The 20,198-nt window shown below is 43.6% G+C and overlaps 3 protein-coding genes across 3 annotated transcripts; 1 reads left to right on the forward strand and 2 right to left on the reverse strand.

The window, feature by feature from the left end:
* Positions 1-1,601: 1,601 nt before the first annotated feature.
* On the reverse strand, positions 1,602-6,765 carry LOC124266102 (DNA-directed RNA polymerase II subunit RPB1-like). The gene is made up of 5 exons (XM_046700914.1): positions 6,745-6,765; positions 5,229-5,296; positions 2,519-2,976; positions 2,288-2,415; positions 1,602-2,165 (listed from the first exon to the last, which is right to left on the reverse strand). Exons 1-5 carry the CDS (start codon positions 6,763-6,765, stop codon positions 1,602-1,604), a joined length of 1,239 nt encoding a protein of 412 aa, XP_046556870.1.
* Positions 6,766-7,639: 874 nt separating this feature from the next.
* LOC124266085 (polysialoglycoprotein-like) lies at positions 7,640-11,506 on the reverse strand. Its single transcript, XM_046700903.1, has 3 exons — positions 11,431-11,506; positions 10,244-10,831; positions 7,640-8,098 (listed from the first exon to the last, which is right to left on the reverse strand). The coding sequence occupies exons 1-3, from the start codon at positions 11,498-11,500 to the stop codon at positions 7,842-7,844; spliced, it is 915 nt and encodes a 304-aa protein (XP_046556859.1). The 5' UTR covers positions 11,501-11,506; the 3' UTR covers positions 7,640-7,841.
* A 3,073-nt stretch (positions 11,507-14,579) lies between these two features.
* On the forward strand, positions 14,580-18,585 carry LOC124266103. The gene is made up of 3 exons (XM_046700915.1): positions 14,580-15,044; positions 17,674-17,755; positions 18,401-18,585. Exons 1-3 carry the CDS (start codon positions 14,703-14,705, stop codon positions 18,583-18,585), a joined length of 609 nt encoding a protein of 202 aa, XP_046556871.1. The 5' UTR covers positions 14,580-14,702.
* Positions 18,586-20,198: the final 1,613 nt, after the last annotated feature.

The raw sequence follows: 20,198 nt of genomic DNA on the forward strand, positions 1-20,198 counted from the left end.
GGGTGAGAGTTGTCAGCCCAGTAATTCAATACCTAAACCCCCTCAGAAAGATCGACTGTTAAGAATGAAGCAGTTTATGTACATGGATCTGTAAAGAGAATTAAACTGGGCCTATGGAATCTAGATTACAGTGAACGGGTTTGGAGGTACGGTTTTGTAAAGGGACAGGTGAATGTTTTCTAACAGATCTTGTATGGGGTTTATAATACGGGGAGTTGGACAGCCAGGGTGGTTACCAATGGCCGTGATCGATGAAAGTGATAGCTGTATGGTTCGAGCTGGCGGGAGACTAATTTATATCGCCATGTAAGCAAACGCCGGCGTCATTGATTGACAGGGAAGTAATTACGTGGTGCTTCATGACACGGTGCTAATTTCACCCGGCGTAGTACTCTTTAATTTCAGTCTACAGGTTGTGACGTGTTGCCGTTGATGGTGATGTAAAGCGGACAAATAAAGGAGGGGTAGGTGGGGTGGGGGATGTGGAGCTTAGGGGAAGGTGGTAGAGTGGGGCGTGTGTTTGGACGGGGCGATGGGGGACGGAGTGGGGAGGTAGTCAGCCTATGGCCCTAAAGATTCCAGTGAAATAGGAGTATTCAGGTCGTGTGGGTGAGTGAGTGAATGAGTGAGTGAGTGACTTGGTGGGTGAGTGAGTGGGTGATTGGTCGGTGGGTGGGTGATTGATTGATTGATTGATTGAGTGGGCGAGTGGGTGAGTGAGTGAGTATAGTTTTACGCCACACTCAGCAATATTCCAGCTATTTGGCGGCGGTCTGTAAATAATCGAGTCTGGATCAAACAATCTAGTGATCAACAACATGAGCATCGATCTACGGAGTGAGGTTTACGCCGCTTTTAGCAATATTCCAGCAACATCACGGCGGGGGACACCAGAAATGGGCTTCACACATTGTTCCCATGTGGATAATCGAACCCGGCTCTTCAGCGTGACGAGCGGACACGTTAACCACTGGGCTTCCCCATCGCCCATAGGTCTTACAAACTAGGAATTACAGCTCTAGGAATTACAAACTGGTCTGGACTTCCTTTGGAGTGTTTGTATTACTTTTGGAAGATGCCAGGGTATACGTTTCGATAAATCTCCACTAGTACATGAAGTATTGGAGTTTTATCGGAACGTATATGTGCACTTGGGCAGTGTTGTTTTTCACGGTGGTGATGACCGCCAGGGGAGGTCTTGGAACGGGAGGGGCAAGAGGAAGAGGGGGTGTATTTCTTTGAGGTCAGAGGGGAAGGGTGGAGAGCAGATGTGTTGGGGGGGGAGGGAGGGGAGGGGCTGGGCTGTATTTGGACACGATTTCGTGGCAATGGGAACGGTCGGAGGGGCTGATTATCAGTGTGTTACTTCATATCACGGCCGGAAGTATGGTGATTGGCATGGGTGAAATCGATCCACGCCTAAACTACTAGGCCAAAACTGTTCACTCTGTTAATGTGTCATAAAGTATAATGATATGCAGGGCCATAATATGGAAGACACACAAAGAGGAGTTGCATCCCTTTCATGTGCCAGGATACGATGATCCCAGATCTACTCTAAAACATAAGCACCATGTCCTTGCTGATGGGCTACTCGTTGATTACTTGTAATGGTACTCGGGGCTACTCGTGGAATACTTGTGATGGTACTCGGGGCTACTCGTGGAATACTTGTGATGGTACTCGGGGCTACTCGTGGAATACTTGTGATGGTACTCGGGGCTACGGGTGGAATACTTGTGATGGTACTCGGGGCTACGGGTGGAATACTTGTGATGGTACTCGGGGCTACGGGTGGAATACTTGTGATGGTACTCGGGGCTACGGGTGGAATACTTGTGATGGTACTCGGGGCTACGGGTGGAATACTTGTGATGGTACTCGGGGCTACTCGTGGAATACTTGTGATGGTACTCGGGGCTACGGGTGGAATACTTGTGATGGTACTCGGGGCTACGGGTGGAATACTTGTGATGGTACTCGGGGCTACGGGTGGAATACTTGTGATGGTAATCGGGGCTACTCGTGGAATATTTGTGATGGTACTCGGGGCTACGGGTGGAATACTTGTGATGGTACTCGGGGCTACTCGTGGAATACTTGTGATGGTACTCGGGGCTACCCGTGGAATACTTGTGATGGTACTCGGGGCTACTCGTGGAATACTTGTGATGGTACTCGGGGCTACGGGTGGAATAATTGTGATGGTACTCGGGGCTACGGGTGGAATACTTGTGATGGTACTCGGGGCTACTCGTGGAATACTTGTGATGGTACTCGGGGCTACTCGTGGAATACTTGTGATGGTACTCGGGGCTACGGGTGGAATACTTGTGATGGTACTCGGGGCTACTCGTGGAATACTTGTGATGGTACTCGGGGCTACTCGTGGAATACTTGTGATGGTACTCGGGGCTACGGGTGGAATACTTGTGATGGTACTCGGGGCTACGGGTGGAATACTAGTGATGGTACTCGGGGCTACTCGTGGAATACTTGTGATGGTACTCGGGGCTACTCGTGGAATACTTGTGATGGTACTCGGGGCTACGGGTGGAATACTTGTGATGGTACTCGGGGCTACTCGTGGAATACTTGTGATGGTACTCGGGGCTACGGGTGGAATACTTGTGATGGTACTCGGGGCTACTCGTGGAATACTTGTGATGGTACTCGGGGCTACGGGTGGAATACTTGTGATGGTACTCGGGGCTACTCGTGGAATACTTGTGATGGTACTCGGGGCTACCCGTGGAATACTTGTGATGGTACTCGGGGCTACTCATGGAATACTTGTGATGGTACTCGGGGCTACCCGTGGAATACTTGTGATGGTACTCGGGGCTACTCATGGAATACTTGTGATGGTACTCGGGGCTACTCATGGAATACTTGTGATGGTACTCGGGGCTACCCGTGGAATACTTGTGATGGTACTCGGGGCTACCCGTGGAATACTTGTGATGGTACTCGGGGCTACCCGTGGAATACTTGTGATGGTACTCAGGGCTACTCGTGGGCTTCTCGTGGGTTGCTGGCACTTGTAACGTGTTTTTCTCTAGGTCTCTCTTTGGCTACTCGTCGGAAACACGCGGACTACTCGTGTCTTACTCAAGGGCTATTCTTGGGCTAATCGCGTGTTACTCTTGTGTTAGTAAGCTCAAACTAGTTTTAATTAATTGTGATAATGTAGTTGTTATCCTGTCTTTCGCTGGCATCTTCTTAGAAAATATAAATTTACATGTTCTCAGTATATGACGTTTTTGTCGTCACGATATGGCTGAAATATTGCCGGTGTGACGTAAACTCTTTAACTCACTCACTCACTCACTGGCGCTTTGCATCAAAACGGTAAACGTCTGAGGCCTGCCCTACATCTGTCTTTCCTTCTATGATAACAGAGTTTTGATGTAAGTGACATACTGTCCACATTGGCATTATACCCTCCTTAGACACACCTCCATGTATATATTATAAACACGTGGCTGATCTTGTTTCTAATCTCGCTGGGGAGTTGGGGTAACCTAGTGGTTAAAGCGTTGGCTCGTCACGCCGAAGATCCGGGTTCGAATTCCCACATGGGTACAATGTGAGAAGCCAATTTGTGGTGCCCCCCGCCGTGGTGTTGCTGGAATATTGCTAAAAGCGGCGTAAAACCAAACTCAGTCAGTCAGTCTAATCTCGCTACCCGACCATTTAGCCAAAAGAATGCATGAGTGAGCATGTATACCGTTTGTCAACATTCTACCATCTTTGCAGCGACGAGAAGGGTGTCTAAAACACGTCAACAAAGGTCAGGAAGCCAATCATATCATATCACAAATATCATATTGTTACACCCCGCAGACTGTTACACAACAACTGTCCCTGAAAGTCCGTGTGTGTCTTCAGCGACCAGTGGTTGGCACGGGATGTGAGGCCTCCTGATTAATACAAGACGTCGTGTCCCAGTTGGGCAGGTATTGTCAGGAACCGGTATCACAGCCAGACTGTTGCTGAGTGCGGCATAAAACAACATCACTCATTAAGCCTCACCTGACGAAGGTCACAGATACAGTCCGTTTGAGTCAGAAACGGACCGATGTTAGAGAAGCACGTGCACAAGTGCCCACCAAGTTATTTATTCATTAGCTTGTGCTGGGCCGTCTCCATCCTTTCTCGCACACCTGGCTGTCCCTTTCTCTGGACTCCTCCCTCGTAACAAATAGTGAACTGTGTCAAAATTTTAATGATAGTTTGTTAAAGAACTTTTTTGGTGGAGTCCGGAAAATTTTCAAATATCAGAAAGCTGTTGGGTATTAGTACATGATAAACATGTGTACTATCTATATATTTAAGTGGCAATTTTGTACAATGATAAAATTTGCAATTCATCGGTCCGTTTCTGACTCAAACGGACTGTAAATGAGTGGAGAACTAGGATTTTATGTGTGATTCATACAATGTTGAGCAACTGATGGTTTCGAGTTGCGTGCTGCTGACAATCTGCACAGCTGGTTAAGCTCGTTTAAACTTCAAAGGCAGAAGTTACTGTGACACACAAACAACAAACTGAACCAGTGTTAATTTTTTACTGCCGCGAATGAAATGTTATTACATGGGAAGTCCAGTGTGTGGTTGGTTTGTTGTTTTACGCCGCACTCAGCAATATTTCAGGTACATGGCGAGAATGGACCAGACAATCCAGTGATCAACATCATGAGGATCGATCTACACAATTGGGATACGATGCCGTTAGTTGCCTCTTACGACAAGCATTTTTTGTTCTATTTGCGGATGCTGCTGTACAACTTCAGCAATGTGTAATCTTGCCGTGTCGTATTGAAACGTCACTCCAGGGATGTTCTGTTGCAAAACACGGTTAAGCCGCCATTTGCAAAATCTCTTCTAGGTACTTCACAACATTCAAGTTCCCCGCAGTCACAGTGATTGGCGTCCTTGCTGCAGCTGTTATCCCATCCCCAGATCATAACAACCCAACCTCCAAAACTGCCCTCTCCCAAACACGTTTGGCAAGACGCAGTCCCATGACCGATGTTGAAGAACTGCACCGGAAAGGAGAGTGGGAGTCCTCCCCTACCATCAAATGGAATCTGTGTGGTTGTTGTCTGAGGGAGACGCCCCTCCCTCACAGACAGGTACAAGGAATGTGGTGCAGGCTTGGAAAAACCGAGAAGTGAGAACATGGCGTCGGGTTCCCTGGTCTCATGAAAGCCGCTATCATCTACACGTTACTGATGGCCGTTATGTTGATAACGAGGCTTGTCACCAGAGGATGATCGATTGAATTCCGTACCTGGTGGCTATAGTCCGTCAACTTAACTTTTGGCACCCTGTTTTTCACAATTTATATAAAACTCCTGAATATTTTAAAACACTAATCTGTTCATATGGTACTTGTATACCGTGACCTAACAAGATATCGATTTTAGTAAATTTAAAACGATTATTAAAGATTTTGCCTTTAAACCTGTCATATAATAATGGTAAAACTGTGGAGAGTTTTACGAGGGGTTAACGCACCTGATGGAAAAGCCAACAACACTGTAAAATGTGTGTCAGCGTGATAGGTACATGCACGGGTATTTACATTAGCACGCTTAACTGATGTCAAAGATCGTCAACACGCACAGGTTTTAGGGAAAACGAGGTTGCACAAAGATGACCGGCAAATCATCAAAAGAGTTTACAACTTTTTCAAGCGCGAGGCAAAGCGACAAAAAATTCAATTTTGTTTCAATTGAATCTTTCTCCAAAAGACACTTAATGCCACGAAGATCTGCAAAAGAATATTGCAAAGAGTTATCTCCCATAACACTATTTCAGAGCCTGACGATGACATGGCAGTTAAATCGGGGACCGTCTCAAAAGCTGCAAAGAAAACAAAGCTTGATGAATTCGATAGACGGGTTGTGAGGGACATCATGCGCCGGTTACATCCATCCATATCTTCAAGCAAACTGAAGAAAATATTGTTCGAGAGAGACCATGACTTCAATGTATCAAAGCATACCATATACAAGCTGTTGCTCAAATTTGGATATAGATACAAGAGACCAAGCAACCAGTCTTTAAAGACTTCAATGAATCTACTTGTTTAAAATGGATTTATGATGATTATAGAGTCCCTGTTGATTTGCTTGCAGGCGTAACAATGTAAACAATATGCACGCGTGTCACACCATGTTGTTGGCTGTTCCATCGTATCATTTTACTCCCTTGTATAACTACTTCTATTTTTCATATTTTTATAAGATAGCTTCTTAAGACGAAGCTTTAATACTTGACATAAGATTATGAAATTTAAACCTTGGATAGGTCATAAGATATAAAGAGCGTATGCACAAAAACATTTTGAAGGCATTTTTGGTTAAAAGTTTTTTTGTGAAAAACAGGGTGCCAAAAGTTCAGTTGACGGACTATAAGTGATGGTGTGTAGTTCTCATCACAGCATCTGGACGGACGTACATTGCTATAACCGCCCCATTCCTTGTCGTCCGATATTTAAGGATGACAACGCTACACCTCAACGTTCTCTAGCCGTCATCGACACATGTTCAGAGTCTGCAGAGAAATGGCACTGAGATATGGCTGAGAATTCAACGCTTGATTGCCAGTATAGATACTGAGGAGGCAGGCAGGGTGGCTACTCCAGATACTGACGATGTCTCCTGTGGTGGTTCATACAGTTCCAACAACCATCCTTTGTCAACTGTGTGACAATCAGCATGTTGGCGTGAATACTGTGGCCACACTTTCCGCCATTGTTGATACTCCTCTCATCAGAGTGCAAGTAAATTGTTACCAAATTCGGTATTATTATATTTTTCTAATCAGAGTAATATATGTATTAGTTTCCATTTGGGAACATGGGGTTTCAAAACATATACAACAAACTGTAGTGTTATCAAGTGGTTATGTGAATTAATAACCCTGTGTATACTGCCCCATAAACCCCCCCACATGCACCATAGACCATCACGTTTGGTGTGAATGAACCTTGAACACTAATTATACACCGGATCTGTGCAGTGTTTACATTCAGTGGAGTTTGATCTAAATAAATAAACTATATAATGAACTGGGATCAATGTGGGATCGACTTGGCAAGGATATAGCTTATTGTCGATATAACAAGGCCTCGTTGTCACTCAGTCTGCAAAAGGATTAATTGTCCATATTCATCATTAGACCATCGGATGTACCTGGCTCAGGTGTCAGCAGAGGGCTCACGGTGCACTGGCCTTTAATCGAAATGTGAAAACCGAAGAAACTTTGTTGGACAATAAAACTTTATTGGAGTGTGAAGTCTGTTCTAGATATTAAATTTTAAATACGAAACGGAAGGAACTCAGACACCGTTTGGTTTGGTGGATGTTTGTTATAGGGGATGAAGTTTATTCAAAGCATCAACAACGGATTTCAGTGTCACCACCAGGGGGCCAGCTGAGATTAACGGGGAGAAGCGACAAAACTCTTTCCACATCCATTAGAAATATCTGCTAACAATCGATTGTACAATTCTGACTATATAATGAGTAGGTATTTGTTTCAGCAGCATTACATCTGAAACATGTTGTTTGAAAACAATCGAGTCTGGACCAGACAATCCAGTGATTGTCACCATGCGATACGATGACAGAGCATGTGTTTATGAATCACTATGAAACAGTGATGATACCAGGTGTTCGCGAAAAGGTGAACGTATATCCTGCCACCAAAATGGATATGTGCCCAAATGACAAGCCTGGCTTGTGTCCCCCCAAATAACAAGCCTTGCTTGTATCCCCCAAATGACAAGCCTGGTTTGTTTCCGCCAAATGACATCCAGTAAATGAGCTTCACAGATCACACATTCGCTGATAATGTGATGCATAATGCCTACCCGACAAACCGGCGGATACGCCATCCTTCGAAATAGAGCCTAGTGCGCATTCTCTGCGCTGCGGGTAAAAGTCCACAGATCGACACAAGAAGACACTTTCGTCGAGGCATGCCTGAAGGCACTGATCCAACGTGACACGTGTTATCCTTCGTATGATACTTTCACCTATGTAGGATGAGGTTAAACGCTTGAACTGAGAAGAACAACCCTGCCCTGTAAACATGCAATGGTACCTATAAGTCATGGGAAATACACAACAAGAGGGTTAAATATGTGACATTGCTGGAATACTGCGTGAAAGCGGCTTCCAAGTGATTAAATCATATACACGAAGGGAAAAGAAATCTGTTCTTGTCTCTGTTCTAATTTTGATCTGGATTTCATTCTCAATCATATATATTTATATTCCGACAAGGAATTTATATTAGACGGGTGTTGGATACAATCTATAACATGAATAGTTTTCATATCTCGAACATACATTCGTGCATAGTTGCGTGCAGGCAGTCTCCTTTCATCTCATTCTTAAATCTTTCACAACGTAACCTGCATCACCAACAAGTTGAGGGCGGTGGGGTAGCCTAGTGGTTAAAGCGTCCCCTTGTCACGCCGAAGACCCGGGTTCGATTCCCCACATGGGTACAATATGTGAAACCCATTTCTGGTGTCCCCCGCCGTGATATTGCTGCAATATTGCTAAAAGAGGCGTAAACTACACTCACTCACTCACCAACATGTTGATTAATCCACGCATATTGAATACCAACTATAACAACTGACCGTTTATCTAGCAAGAGAAAATCTGTTCTGAGCTTCTACAAGACATAACGTAAAGATCTTTACCCGTATTTAAGCATCGGACTCCTCAATGAACAATAACCTGTTTGGTGATCAAATTAACAAAAACCACAATACAGCCCTGGGCATAAATTCGGTAATTACACATACTGAAAGGGAAAACAAGCACACCGAATTTATGTGAGCATAGATTAACAAATGGTACAATTTTTAAATTCTTTTTGGCTCCTAACAAAGAAAGAACCTGCATGTATTTCAAGAGTTAGTGAGTTACGATTTTAAGTCACATCGGCAGTATTTCCACCATATCCTTACAATAAAGTTATACATAATACATGAAGTTAATGTATTAAAACCTGTCAAGGAAGGACAGTAAATACAACTAGAATATCACAGATATAGATATAAAACTAGTGCCTAAATCTAAAACTTTGAAACTACTGAAGACAATACAATATTAAAACAGACTATAGATCGCCACCAACTGAAGGCAGTTCACCCTACTAGGGACCATGGGGACTTACAGTATTTTTGCTTCCTGCATGGACCCTAGCTGGATTTACACCATCATTTCAGATGTTGGCAATTTGTTAAAAAATCTATCCAATGGTATCGATGTCCAAAACATATTCCTAAAGATTTTGAAAACAATTCTGTTTCTACTAAAAAACAGTTATCAAATGACAATTGACATGGTAAAAAAGATCCTTTAGTGAAATATTGATCCCTTGTGATGGGAAAATCAATACAGCCAAGCTGGACATGCTTGACCGCAGGTACTTCAATACCACCTCGTGGAATGTGTGGACGTTGTGGACGACTATGGTTAACTTGAACGTCAATGACACCGGGCCCCTTCTTTTGATGACAAAATCACAGATTCTACTCTGCTCTCGCGGAATGTGTCCGATTGCAAGATTTTCCCACTCGATAGAAACCGCGTGTGAGTCATATGAATTTGAGAGGTCTGTTTCCGTATCAGGTACCTGACCTGTCTCTGGGTCCAGTGACTCATGTACACATGGACTCCTCTGATTGCACTATGAACGTGACCGCCTCCGTGGTGTAGTGGTTAGAGCGTCCGACCGGAGAGCGAAAGGTCGCGGGTTCGATCCCCGACCGCGTCATACCAAAAAACGTTAAAATATGGCATTTGTTGGTCCCTGCCTGGCGCTCGGCATTAATGGGTACAACAAGGACTGGTCGGCTCGGAGTCAGTATAATGTGTCTGAGTGGGGTATTCATGCTTCACTGCGGCATGGTATCTCACTGGGCTAGCACTATAAAACCAGCTTATACAAGGGGCCGCAAATACACATACACACGCATGTACGTCGTCATATGAGCGAAATATTCTCAAGCACGACGTTAAACCCAATTTCACCTCACCTCACTATGAACGTTGTAAATACCGACGTTCGCCATGTGCTTTTACAAAGGGACATCACCCCCAACAATGAAATTATGAATCTAAATTTAGGCCCTTGAACATCCCGGTATGGCAGACTTTTAGGGAAAGTTTTTTAACCGGGCAACATACTTAACTGTCCATTATGTTACCTGTTGTGGTCTGTACAGAAGTAGTGCCTTCTTCTCCCGTAGCTGTGGTCGGTACAGAGGTAGTGCCTTTTTTGCCTGTGACTCTGGTCGGTACAGAGGTAGTGCCTTTTTTGCCTGTGACTCTGGTCGGTACAGAGGCAGTACCTTCTTTGCCTGTGACTCTGGTCGGTACAGAGGTAGTGCCTGTTTTGCCTGTGACTCTGGTCGGTACAGACCTAGTGCCTTCTGTGCCTGTGACTCTGGTCGGAACAGAGGTAGTGCCTTCTTTGCCTGTGACTCTGGTCGGTACAGAGGTAGTTCCTTCTTCTCCCGTGACTCTGGTCGGTACAGAGGTAGTGCCTTCTTCTCCCGTGACTCTGGTCGGTACAGAGGTAGTGCCTTCTTCTCCCGTAGCTCTGGTCGGTACAGAGGTAGTACCGTCTTCTCCAGTGGCTGTGAATGGTACAGAGGTAGTTCCGTCTTCTCCCGTGGCTGCGGTCGGTACAGAGGTAGTTCCTTCTTCTCCTGAGACTTTGGTCGGTACAGAGGTAGTCCCTTCTTCTCCCGTGGCTGTTGATGGTACAGAGGGAAGAGGTGTTATATCCTTGGCTGTCAACATTGAAGACAAAGAACTGAATTAAACAAGATATTTTGACCAATTGACTAAGTTTAACCATACAGGGATACACAGGTATATACGTCCTAGGTTTAACACTAAAAAGATATCCATATCATTAAACTCTGCTTTTTCTATTCGGCATGCCGTTAACATATTCGCTTTTACTTCCACTGCTTTACTATCTAACTTTCATTGGTTGGTCCACACTATGTCACTTTTTCTGATTTTATCCTCTGACATCCATTGGTTATTCCACACTATATCTGCCTGACGTCTAGCCATTATACGTATAGTAGCAGTAGTCGGGCAGTATAAAAGGAACAGTTTATAAGTACGATTTCGCAGATAATACTTCACTACATATTGAGATTAAGTTTTACAGTTGAGAGACAAAACACACGCAAACAACCTCCTCATGGTTCGGATTATCTCCTTATCTCCGACAGTACCTATAATGCTGCACAGCAACAAGATAAAAGCCTCGAGAAAAGCCAGGATCTTGAGAAGGGTTTCAGCGAGTTTATTCTAAGATACCGATGAGGCTAGGATAATCTCTTTGTTTAAATCTACTTAAATGTGACTGGCTTACCTGACCTAAGGCACAGATACCCTTGGTGAGCAACAGGTGCACACGTCTCTGATGGTTGGCACGTGCACATCCGCCCAGACACCTGAAGAGAAAACTCTCATTAAATGACCTGTGTGATTTAACTTTTTAGTACAACACTAAGTACCACTTGTTTATTGGAAAGACGAGGTTGCAGAAACATCCTTCACAAATTCCCTTCTTTGTGTTTATCCTTATAAATCTTTGCAACAGATGTCATTGCCCAGTCAGTAAGATGTTTTAGGCACAGAATTGTGTTTTCGTGTTTGCTGTTTAACGATGAACTAACCAATATTCCAGTCTGGTCTGGATCAGACAATCCGATGATTGATGTCATGAAACTCGCAACGGGAATATGATGTCTTTCTGGTCAAGGAAATCCTATTACGAAAACTCATGAGTTGCTGACGATCAAGTGTATACTTATATTTTATTGTGAATTTTGATGTTCTGGAAAACCATTTTCAAGAGGATTTACAAAGATGTCTTGTATCAGATTGCCATATTCGTACTTACTTCCTCTGCAGACAGTTCAATGTAGACGGAGTCGTCATCAGGTCTCACGGCGGTAGGGAAGTCGGACTCCGTCACCCTGTTGAGGTCACACACAGCAGGATGTGCCTTCCAGCGCCAGTTCACAGAAACACAGTAGGGCGAGTACAAACACAACGTGTAGCACTGTACCCGTGCAGTCACAGTCCAGCTACTGACCACATGGTCAGGGACAATAGCCAGCCCAGGGACACTTCTAACCCCTTCCGTCAGCCCTATAGCTCCAGCCAACACAGATATGGCCAGTGTATAGGCGGTGTGAGTGACTATTGTTGTAGCCAGTGTTGAGGCGGTGTGGGCCACCATTGTTGTAGCCAGCGTCGATGCGGTGTGAGCCACCATTGTTGAAGCCGGCGTCGAGGCGGTGTGCTCCACCATTGTTGAAGTCGGTGTCGAGGCGGTGTATACCTTCACAACTGCAGCCAACAGAGTGGATGCCTAAACTTTCCTTCTCCCAAAGAGTCTGCATCTGGACCTACAGATCTGTACAGGACATTTTATATATTACCGATATATGTTAAATAATACATTTGAATGTATCAATGAACGATCGATTACATATAAACAGCGAACACGTGATCAATATTGACCTATTAAAATAATTAATTGGTTTGTAATCGGTTACAGGCGACCTCATCTTTGCATACATAATGTACAACAGGTTTATGTGTGACTCGCCATGTCTGGGATCATTTCAACAAGAACCCTGTGGATAGTTCGAACGTTCGATACCAGGCAGCTTTCTGAAATGCTAAAGCAATGGTAAGGGACAGTGGGTAGTCTGATGGTTACAATGGTTCGCTCGTCACACCGAAGTCTCGGTTTCGATTCCCAAAATGGTTACAATGTTTGAAACACACTTTAGGAGCTGTGATAGTGCTGGAATAATGCTATACGTAGAGTAAGACAAAATAGTGCTGCACTACAAACATATGCGGATTGCAAGAATCAGTTGGTCCAATTGGCTCTGTTTCTTGCAGATATGGCCATGAGCCAGAGCATATCATGGTTGAGTCACAGCCTCCGGGTTCTTCTAATGCGGAATAGGGCCCGTGGGGTAGCCTAGTTGTTTAGCGTCCACTCGTCACGCTGAAGACCCGGGTTCGATTCCCCACATCCAAGTGTAATAGAGGCGGTGCTGTGGCCTGGTTATTAAAGCGTTCGCCTGTCAAGTCGATGACACTGGTTCGATTCCCCATATGGGTACAATGTGTGAAGCCCATTCCTGGTGTCTCCCGCTGTGATTTTGGCGGAATATTGCTAAAAGCGGCGCAAAACTCAACTAACTCACTCTCTCGAATGCGGAATAAACTTTTGTATACCAGTCATAAAATAATATCCAGGTATTTTTTCTTCGTAAGTTGTTTCTCGTGCTCGGCACATTTCTTCCGAAAATATATCCATAGAATACTAATCATCAAAGGTTTGGGCAGTGGGGTAGCCTATAGTCTGTTTGCAGTCAAAACGTACCGATTAATTCCACTTTAAACAGAAAAATAAATCAAATAAAGTGAAATTAAGATTGCGAATCCTCATAATTTGACCTTGCCAATTAAACATATAAATTTCAGAATTTTATTCAACTTGTTTAACAGACGATCATAGATTCAAACCGCTATTATTGGTTTGTATTACAAGGGAGTAAACGCAGTAATTGGAACAGTGATACAAATGCACGTGCAGTACGTGATGAGAGTTAACTTAGACCAACCGTACTTCTTCTCGGTGTTTCATTTAATGTGCATACCACCTTGTAACACGAACCAACAATAGCAATTTGAAACTATGATCGTTTGTTCAACAACTTTTATCCAAGTTGAATAAAATTCTGAGATTTAAATGTTCAATTGGCAAGGTAAAATCATGAGGATTCGTACTTCTAATTTCACTTTATTTGATTTATGTTTTTGTTTAAAGTGAAATTCATCGGTACGTTTTCACTGCAAACAGACTAAAGCGGAGAATCGGTCTTCGGCGTCACGGACGAACGCTTTAACCACTAAGCCACATCAACGCCCCTGAACGTTACCAAGAACCCTACGTAAAGTTGACTTTCTTCTTAGTGTCCTATTTGTATGTGTATATAACGCAGCCAGCGAACAACAAAAGCAGAACAGTAATTAAGATACACCTAAACGTATCCTTCTAAAATCGAAGTCACTTCGATGTGAAATCGAGTCCAGATCGATAATTATTTCCTAATTAAGGCTGACACTACTGTCAATTAAAGCCCCCCTCATCGTTATTACATGTAGTCATGTATAATGTGTGCCAGCAGAGTCTGGCTCCTCCCACAGGCGGTGCCGGGACATGCTGGCTGGTCCAATGACAGGAGATTGAATTATATTAACACTTCACCTATTACATAATTTCTAAGACATACTAGTCACAAAACAAGTTCAATATTTTCTGTATTAAAAACACAAACATTATACATGCATCAGTAGATACACGTTACTGACGAATCTATGTTAGATAATATGTAATTGGTCGTTTATTAACACACCGAAACAGCCCAGATCAAATTCATTGTTAGCACATATTGGTAAAAGATAAAACGTTCTGTACAGTTTATATATCCAGATGCAGGCTGGTTGGAAGAAGGAGTTTATGTCTCCACTGTAGTAGGTGATGGTAGGTGGCGTACACCGCCTCTACAATTAAACAATCTGGCTCACACCGCATCGACGCTGGCTTCAACAATGGTGGCCCACACCGCCTCAACACTGGCTACAACAATAGTCACTTACACCGCCTATACACTGGCCATATCTGTGTTGGCTGGAGCTATAGGGCTGATGGAAGGGGTCAGAAGTGTCCCCGGTCTGGCTATTGTCCCTGACCATGTGGTCAGTAGCTGGACTGTGACTGCACGGGTACAGTGCTACACGTTGTGTTTGTACTCGCCCTACTGTGTTTCTGTGAACTGGCGTTGGAAGGCACACCCTGCTGTATGTGACCTCAACAAGGTGACGGAGTCCCACTTCCCTACCGCCGTGAGATCTGATGACGACTCCGTCTACATTGAACTGTCTGCAGAGGACGTAAGTGTGATTTTAACAATCTGATACAAGACAATTTCATAAATCCTCCTGATAAGGGGATTCCGGGCTATCCAAATTCACAATAAAATATAGTATACAATTGACCGTCAGCAACTCATGAGTTGCCGTAAAAGGCGACAAAGTAAATTTAGTTTCTACAAAGGTTATCTGATACAAGACAACGCGGTAGTTCCTCCGGATAAAGATTTCCGGACAGTCGAGATTCCCAATAAAAATAAAGCTGCTTGACTGACAATTACCATTGTCCGGGGAACTGGTCCTCAGCAACCCATCAGCAACATCGTACAGCTGTAATACTGCTGAGGATATATTCAAAATTGTACAACCGACTTTTAGCAGACATTTTCTTATGCATGTTGAAGGGTTTTGTCGCTTTTATTTAAGCCTACGATGACCATAATCATCCATTAGAGATTTGTTATGCGCCATAAAAACTCCAGGCACTTGGTGTCAGTAGATTTGTTATGCGCTCATGGCGCTCACACAAAATTTAAAAAACACTGCAGTAGAGGTGTTATATTTTCACTGGTATATCAATCCTTATAGAACTTTTGGAAGAGATGAGTCTTTATGCAGCTTTTAAAGATTGTCAATGATGGAGATTTCTTTATTCCCAGGGGAAGATCGTTCCACAGAGTTGGGGCCATGTAAGCAAATGATCTCTGTCCATACTTTTTGAGGCGGGATTTGGGTACTTTAAGAAGTAACTGATCAGCAGATCTTAGTGTCCGAGAAGGTTCATATTTCTCAATCAATTCTGTCAGATAGGCAGGAGCTGTTTGATTGACACATTTATATGTCAATGTGAGAATCTTGTATTGGACTCGAGCTTGGACTGGGAGCCAGTGTAGGGAAGTTAGCACTGGTGTTATATGTGCACACTTCCTCGTTCGGGTCACGATCCGTGCTGCAGTGTTTTGGACCCGTTGGAGTTTCGCAAACTGTTCCTGGGTTAGATTTCCCAACAAGCTATTTGCATAATCAAGTCTTGTCAATACAAGTGTTCTTGCTAGCATATGTGCCATATCAGTAGAAAGAAGATCTCTAATGGAACCAATATTCCTTAGATGAAAATAGCAAGAGTGACAGATTTTAGATATGTGATCATCCATTGATAGACTGTTGTCAAAAACCACACCAAGATTCTTGACACATTCCGAAACTGTAATCTCAGAGTCTCCCACTCGAACGGTCTTCACACCAGTGGCCAACCGTTTAGGCAGAGTTCCTGCAAGAAGAGCCTCTGTTTTGCTGTCATTTAGTTTCAGCTTGTGTATAGTCATCCAGGACTTGATACTATCAGTGCACACTTCCAGTTCAGTCACTGAGTGGCATGCATTTTGGGGTAGAAAACTTTAAGTAACTGTGTATCATCTGCGTACATATGATGATTTACACTTGAGGGTGAAAGAGATTTGCCCAGATCAGAAGTATACAGTGTGAATAGGATGGACCCAAGGACAGATCCTTGAGGAACACCATACTTTAAGATGGCAGTTTCAGAATTTGAGTCACCGATACAAACTGACTGGACTCGACCAGAAAGGTGTGACATAAACCATTTCAGTACAGTTCCATCAATACCTATCGACTCCCTCAGTGTTGCTGATAGTTGTTCATGATCGATGGTATCAAATGCCGCCGAGAGATCTAACAATACCAACAAGCCAACACACCCACCATCCACAGATGTCAACAAATCATTCATAATGCGAAGCAGCGCTGTTTCAGTACTGTGTTCTGGCCTATATGCAGACTGATGCTTATCCAGTAAGCCAAATCTGTCAAGATGTAAGGAGAGTCTACGTTTCACAGCCTTTTCAAGCACTTTTGAAAGGAATGATAGGTTAGACACAGGACGGTAGTTACTGAGGATCGACACGTCTAAGTCCTGTTTCTTTAGAAGAGGTTTGACCACTGCCTATTTGAGATTAACAGGAACTATTCCTGTTGATAGACTCTTATTGACAATCCAAGTCATCAAAAGATGGCATATCCCCCTCAGGCCCCCACTTATTTGCAACAATCATGTGAATGGTACCCCTTCAAGGATCGTAAAGGGTTGTCTGCATCTAGAGATGCGTCAGCTCACTAAAGATCGGAAACGGTGCCGTACCCTAACCCTAACACTAACCCTAAGGATCGTAGACTCCCTCCTTAAGGGAGACAGAGGTATTTTCGCGATTTATAGATCGATACTCTTGATCACTGATTGATTTACAATCAATTATCCACAGATCGGAGCTGATGGCAGCGTTAGACAAACAAAAGATCAAACCATTGAATTTACGAATGGTGTTTATCGCTCAGAGAGTTCTTCACTGAGACAAAGGGCGGTGGGGTAGCCTTGTGGTTAAAACGTTCGATCGTCACGCCGAGGACCGGAGTTCTATTTCCCATATGGGTGCAATGTGTGAAGCCAATTTTTGGTGTCCCCCGGGAATATTGCTCAAAGAGGCGTAAAATTAAATTCACTCACTCACTGAGATATGTAATTATAACTTCGTCTTTCCACGAAAGAGTTGAGTTTACTTATTACATGGACCGTCAAATATTGTTGTACTAAAAAGTAAATCACACAGGTCGTTTAAAGAGAGTTTTTCTTCAGGTGTCTGGGCGGATGTGCAGGTGCCAACCATCAGAGACGTGTGCACCTGTTGCTCATCAAGGGTATCTGTGCCTTAGGTCAGGTAAGTCAGTCACTGTTGACTAAAACTGAACGAAGAGGCTATTCCAGTATGGCTTCCTTTGCACAGTCGGAAGAGGAAATACCCCGAGCTGAAAAATGTGGCGCAAGAAATTGTGTTTAAATCTCTCATTTTTAAAACTTCTTACGCGTGACATTTATCTGCGAATTAACTACACAAAAAGTGTTTGCTCCTCGGCATTGAAACTGGCACCCTCTGTGTGGAAAAAACAGATCTGTTTCCAGAAGACTTTCTTTACATGTAAACATCGGAAACTCTGAACTTCTACACCGCAATTCAAAATTAACAGCTGAATTTCATGATCCATCGATCACCTGATTGTTTATAGTCCGCCGTCGCATGGCAACAGTACGGTATTGCGGCGTTGCGCTGTAAAAACATTTTCGGTCAAATTATGTGAATGGAGGGTGCTCCCAATAGGCTAGATACGGCGTCCCTGATTGTCAGTAATGTATTCATACACTTTGATAAATGTTTGTAAGGAAGTAATGCTGGGAATTATTTTGCCCTGGCGTTTTCTAAATCAAGTATGGACAGCAACCTCAAACAATATGGTCAGATTTCAACCATAGCTTGTTGAAATAGCTTGCCAGTATGTACATATTAAATGTAGTCCTTGGTCTACAGGGTTCAGAGAGGACACAACTACAGGGGGTGGAAGAGAGGAAGATGAGACACCTGCTACCCCAGTACCGACCACAGCCAGAGAAGAGGGTAGGACAGCAGGTAAGATGATGAAGAACCTAATAAAGATACATAAATCCAATCAGCAAGTATTGATGGCATCCAGCATATTGAGCACCTTGTCTTGAAAGTGGATCCACATCTACTCAAGCTTCACAAACGCAATATGGTTTTCATGCTGCAGTGCATGAACTAATATAAACCTAGATATATTTGACTCTAGTTAAATAATGTGACTAGCACGCAAGAAATACCTCCTTTATCGAGCTCACGCGGACTATGTGTCAATTTGAGCGTGACAGTTGTGCCTTGTCGCTCGCCTGACAGTCATGCCTGTAGGTTTCCAGCTAACTGAAGCAGGGGGGAGAATTTGAAACAGACGTCATCTGCGGCTACAAATGAGACTAGGGTTTACACTATTCGGTATCAACCAGTTACCTTAAAGACTTGTTTAGAATGGGTCGTTTTATCACTACGTTACTCATCACCATCATTAGTCTCTACTACGTTACTTCATCATAACATCGTCAGTACGTCATAGGTTTGTATACCACGTTACTCCATCACAACATCGTCAGTAAGTCATAGGCTTGTAAACTACGTTACTTCATCATAACATCGTCTGTACGTCATAGGCTTGTAAACTACGTTATTCCATCACAACAACGTCTACGTTACTCCATCACTACATCGTCTGTAAGTCATAGGCTTGTAAACTACGTTAACCATCACTACATCGTTCTACGTTACTTCATCATAACATCGTCTGTACGTCATAGGCTTGTTCGTCATTGGCTTGTAAAACTACGTTACATCGTCATCATCGGCTTGTAAACCATGTTACTCCATCACCACATCACATCGTCAGTACGTCATAGGCTTGTAAACTACGTTACTTCATCACACATCATCGTCATAGGGTTTGTACGTCATAGGCTTGTAAACTACGTTACTCCATCACCAACATCGTCAGTACGTCATAGGCTTGTAAACTACGTTACTCCATCACAACATCGTCAGTACGTCATAGGCTTGTAAACTACGTTACTTCATCATAACATCGTCTGTACGTCATAGGCTTGTAAACTACGTTACTCAATCACCACATCGTCAGTACGTCATAGGCTTGTAAACTACGTTACTCCATCACAACATCGTCTGTACGTCATAGGCTTGTAAACTACGTTACTCCATCACCACATCGTCAGTACGTCATAGGCTTGTAAACTACGTTACTCCATCACTACATCGTCAGTACATCATAGGTTTGTATACTACGTTCCTCCATCACCACATCGTCAGTACGTCATAGGTTTGTAAACTACGTTACTCCATCACCACATTGTCAGTACGTCATAGGTTGGTATACTACGTTCCTCCATCACCACATTGTCTGTACATCATAGGTTTGTATACTACGTTCCTCCATCACCACATCGTCAGTACGTCATAGGTTTGTATACTACGTTCCTCCATCACCACATTGTCAGTACGTCATAGGTTTGTATACTACGTTACTCCATCACCACATTGTCAGTACGTCATAGGTTTGTATACTACGTTACTCCATCACCACATCGTCAGTACGTCATAGGTTTGTATACTACGTTCCTCCATCACCACATCGTCAGTACGTCATAGGTTTGTATACTACGTTCCTCCATCACCACATCGTCAGTACGTCATAGGTTTGTATACTACGTTCCTCCATCACCACATCGTCAGTACGTCATAGGTTTGT

Source organism: Haliotis rubra, unplaced genomic scaffold (assembly GCF_003918875.1).
Source record: "Haliotis rubra isolate DU_JTF1 unplaced genomic scaffold, ASM391887v1 Scf123, whole genome shotgun sequence".
Lineage (NCBI taxonomy): Eukaryota > Metazoa > Mollusca > Gastropoda > Lepetellida > Haliotidae > Haliotis > Haliotis rubra.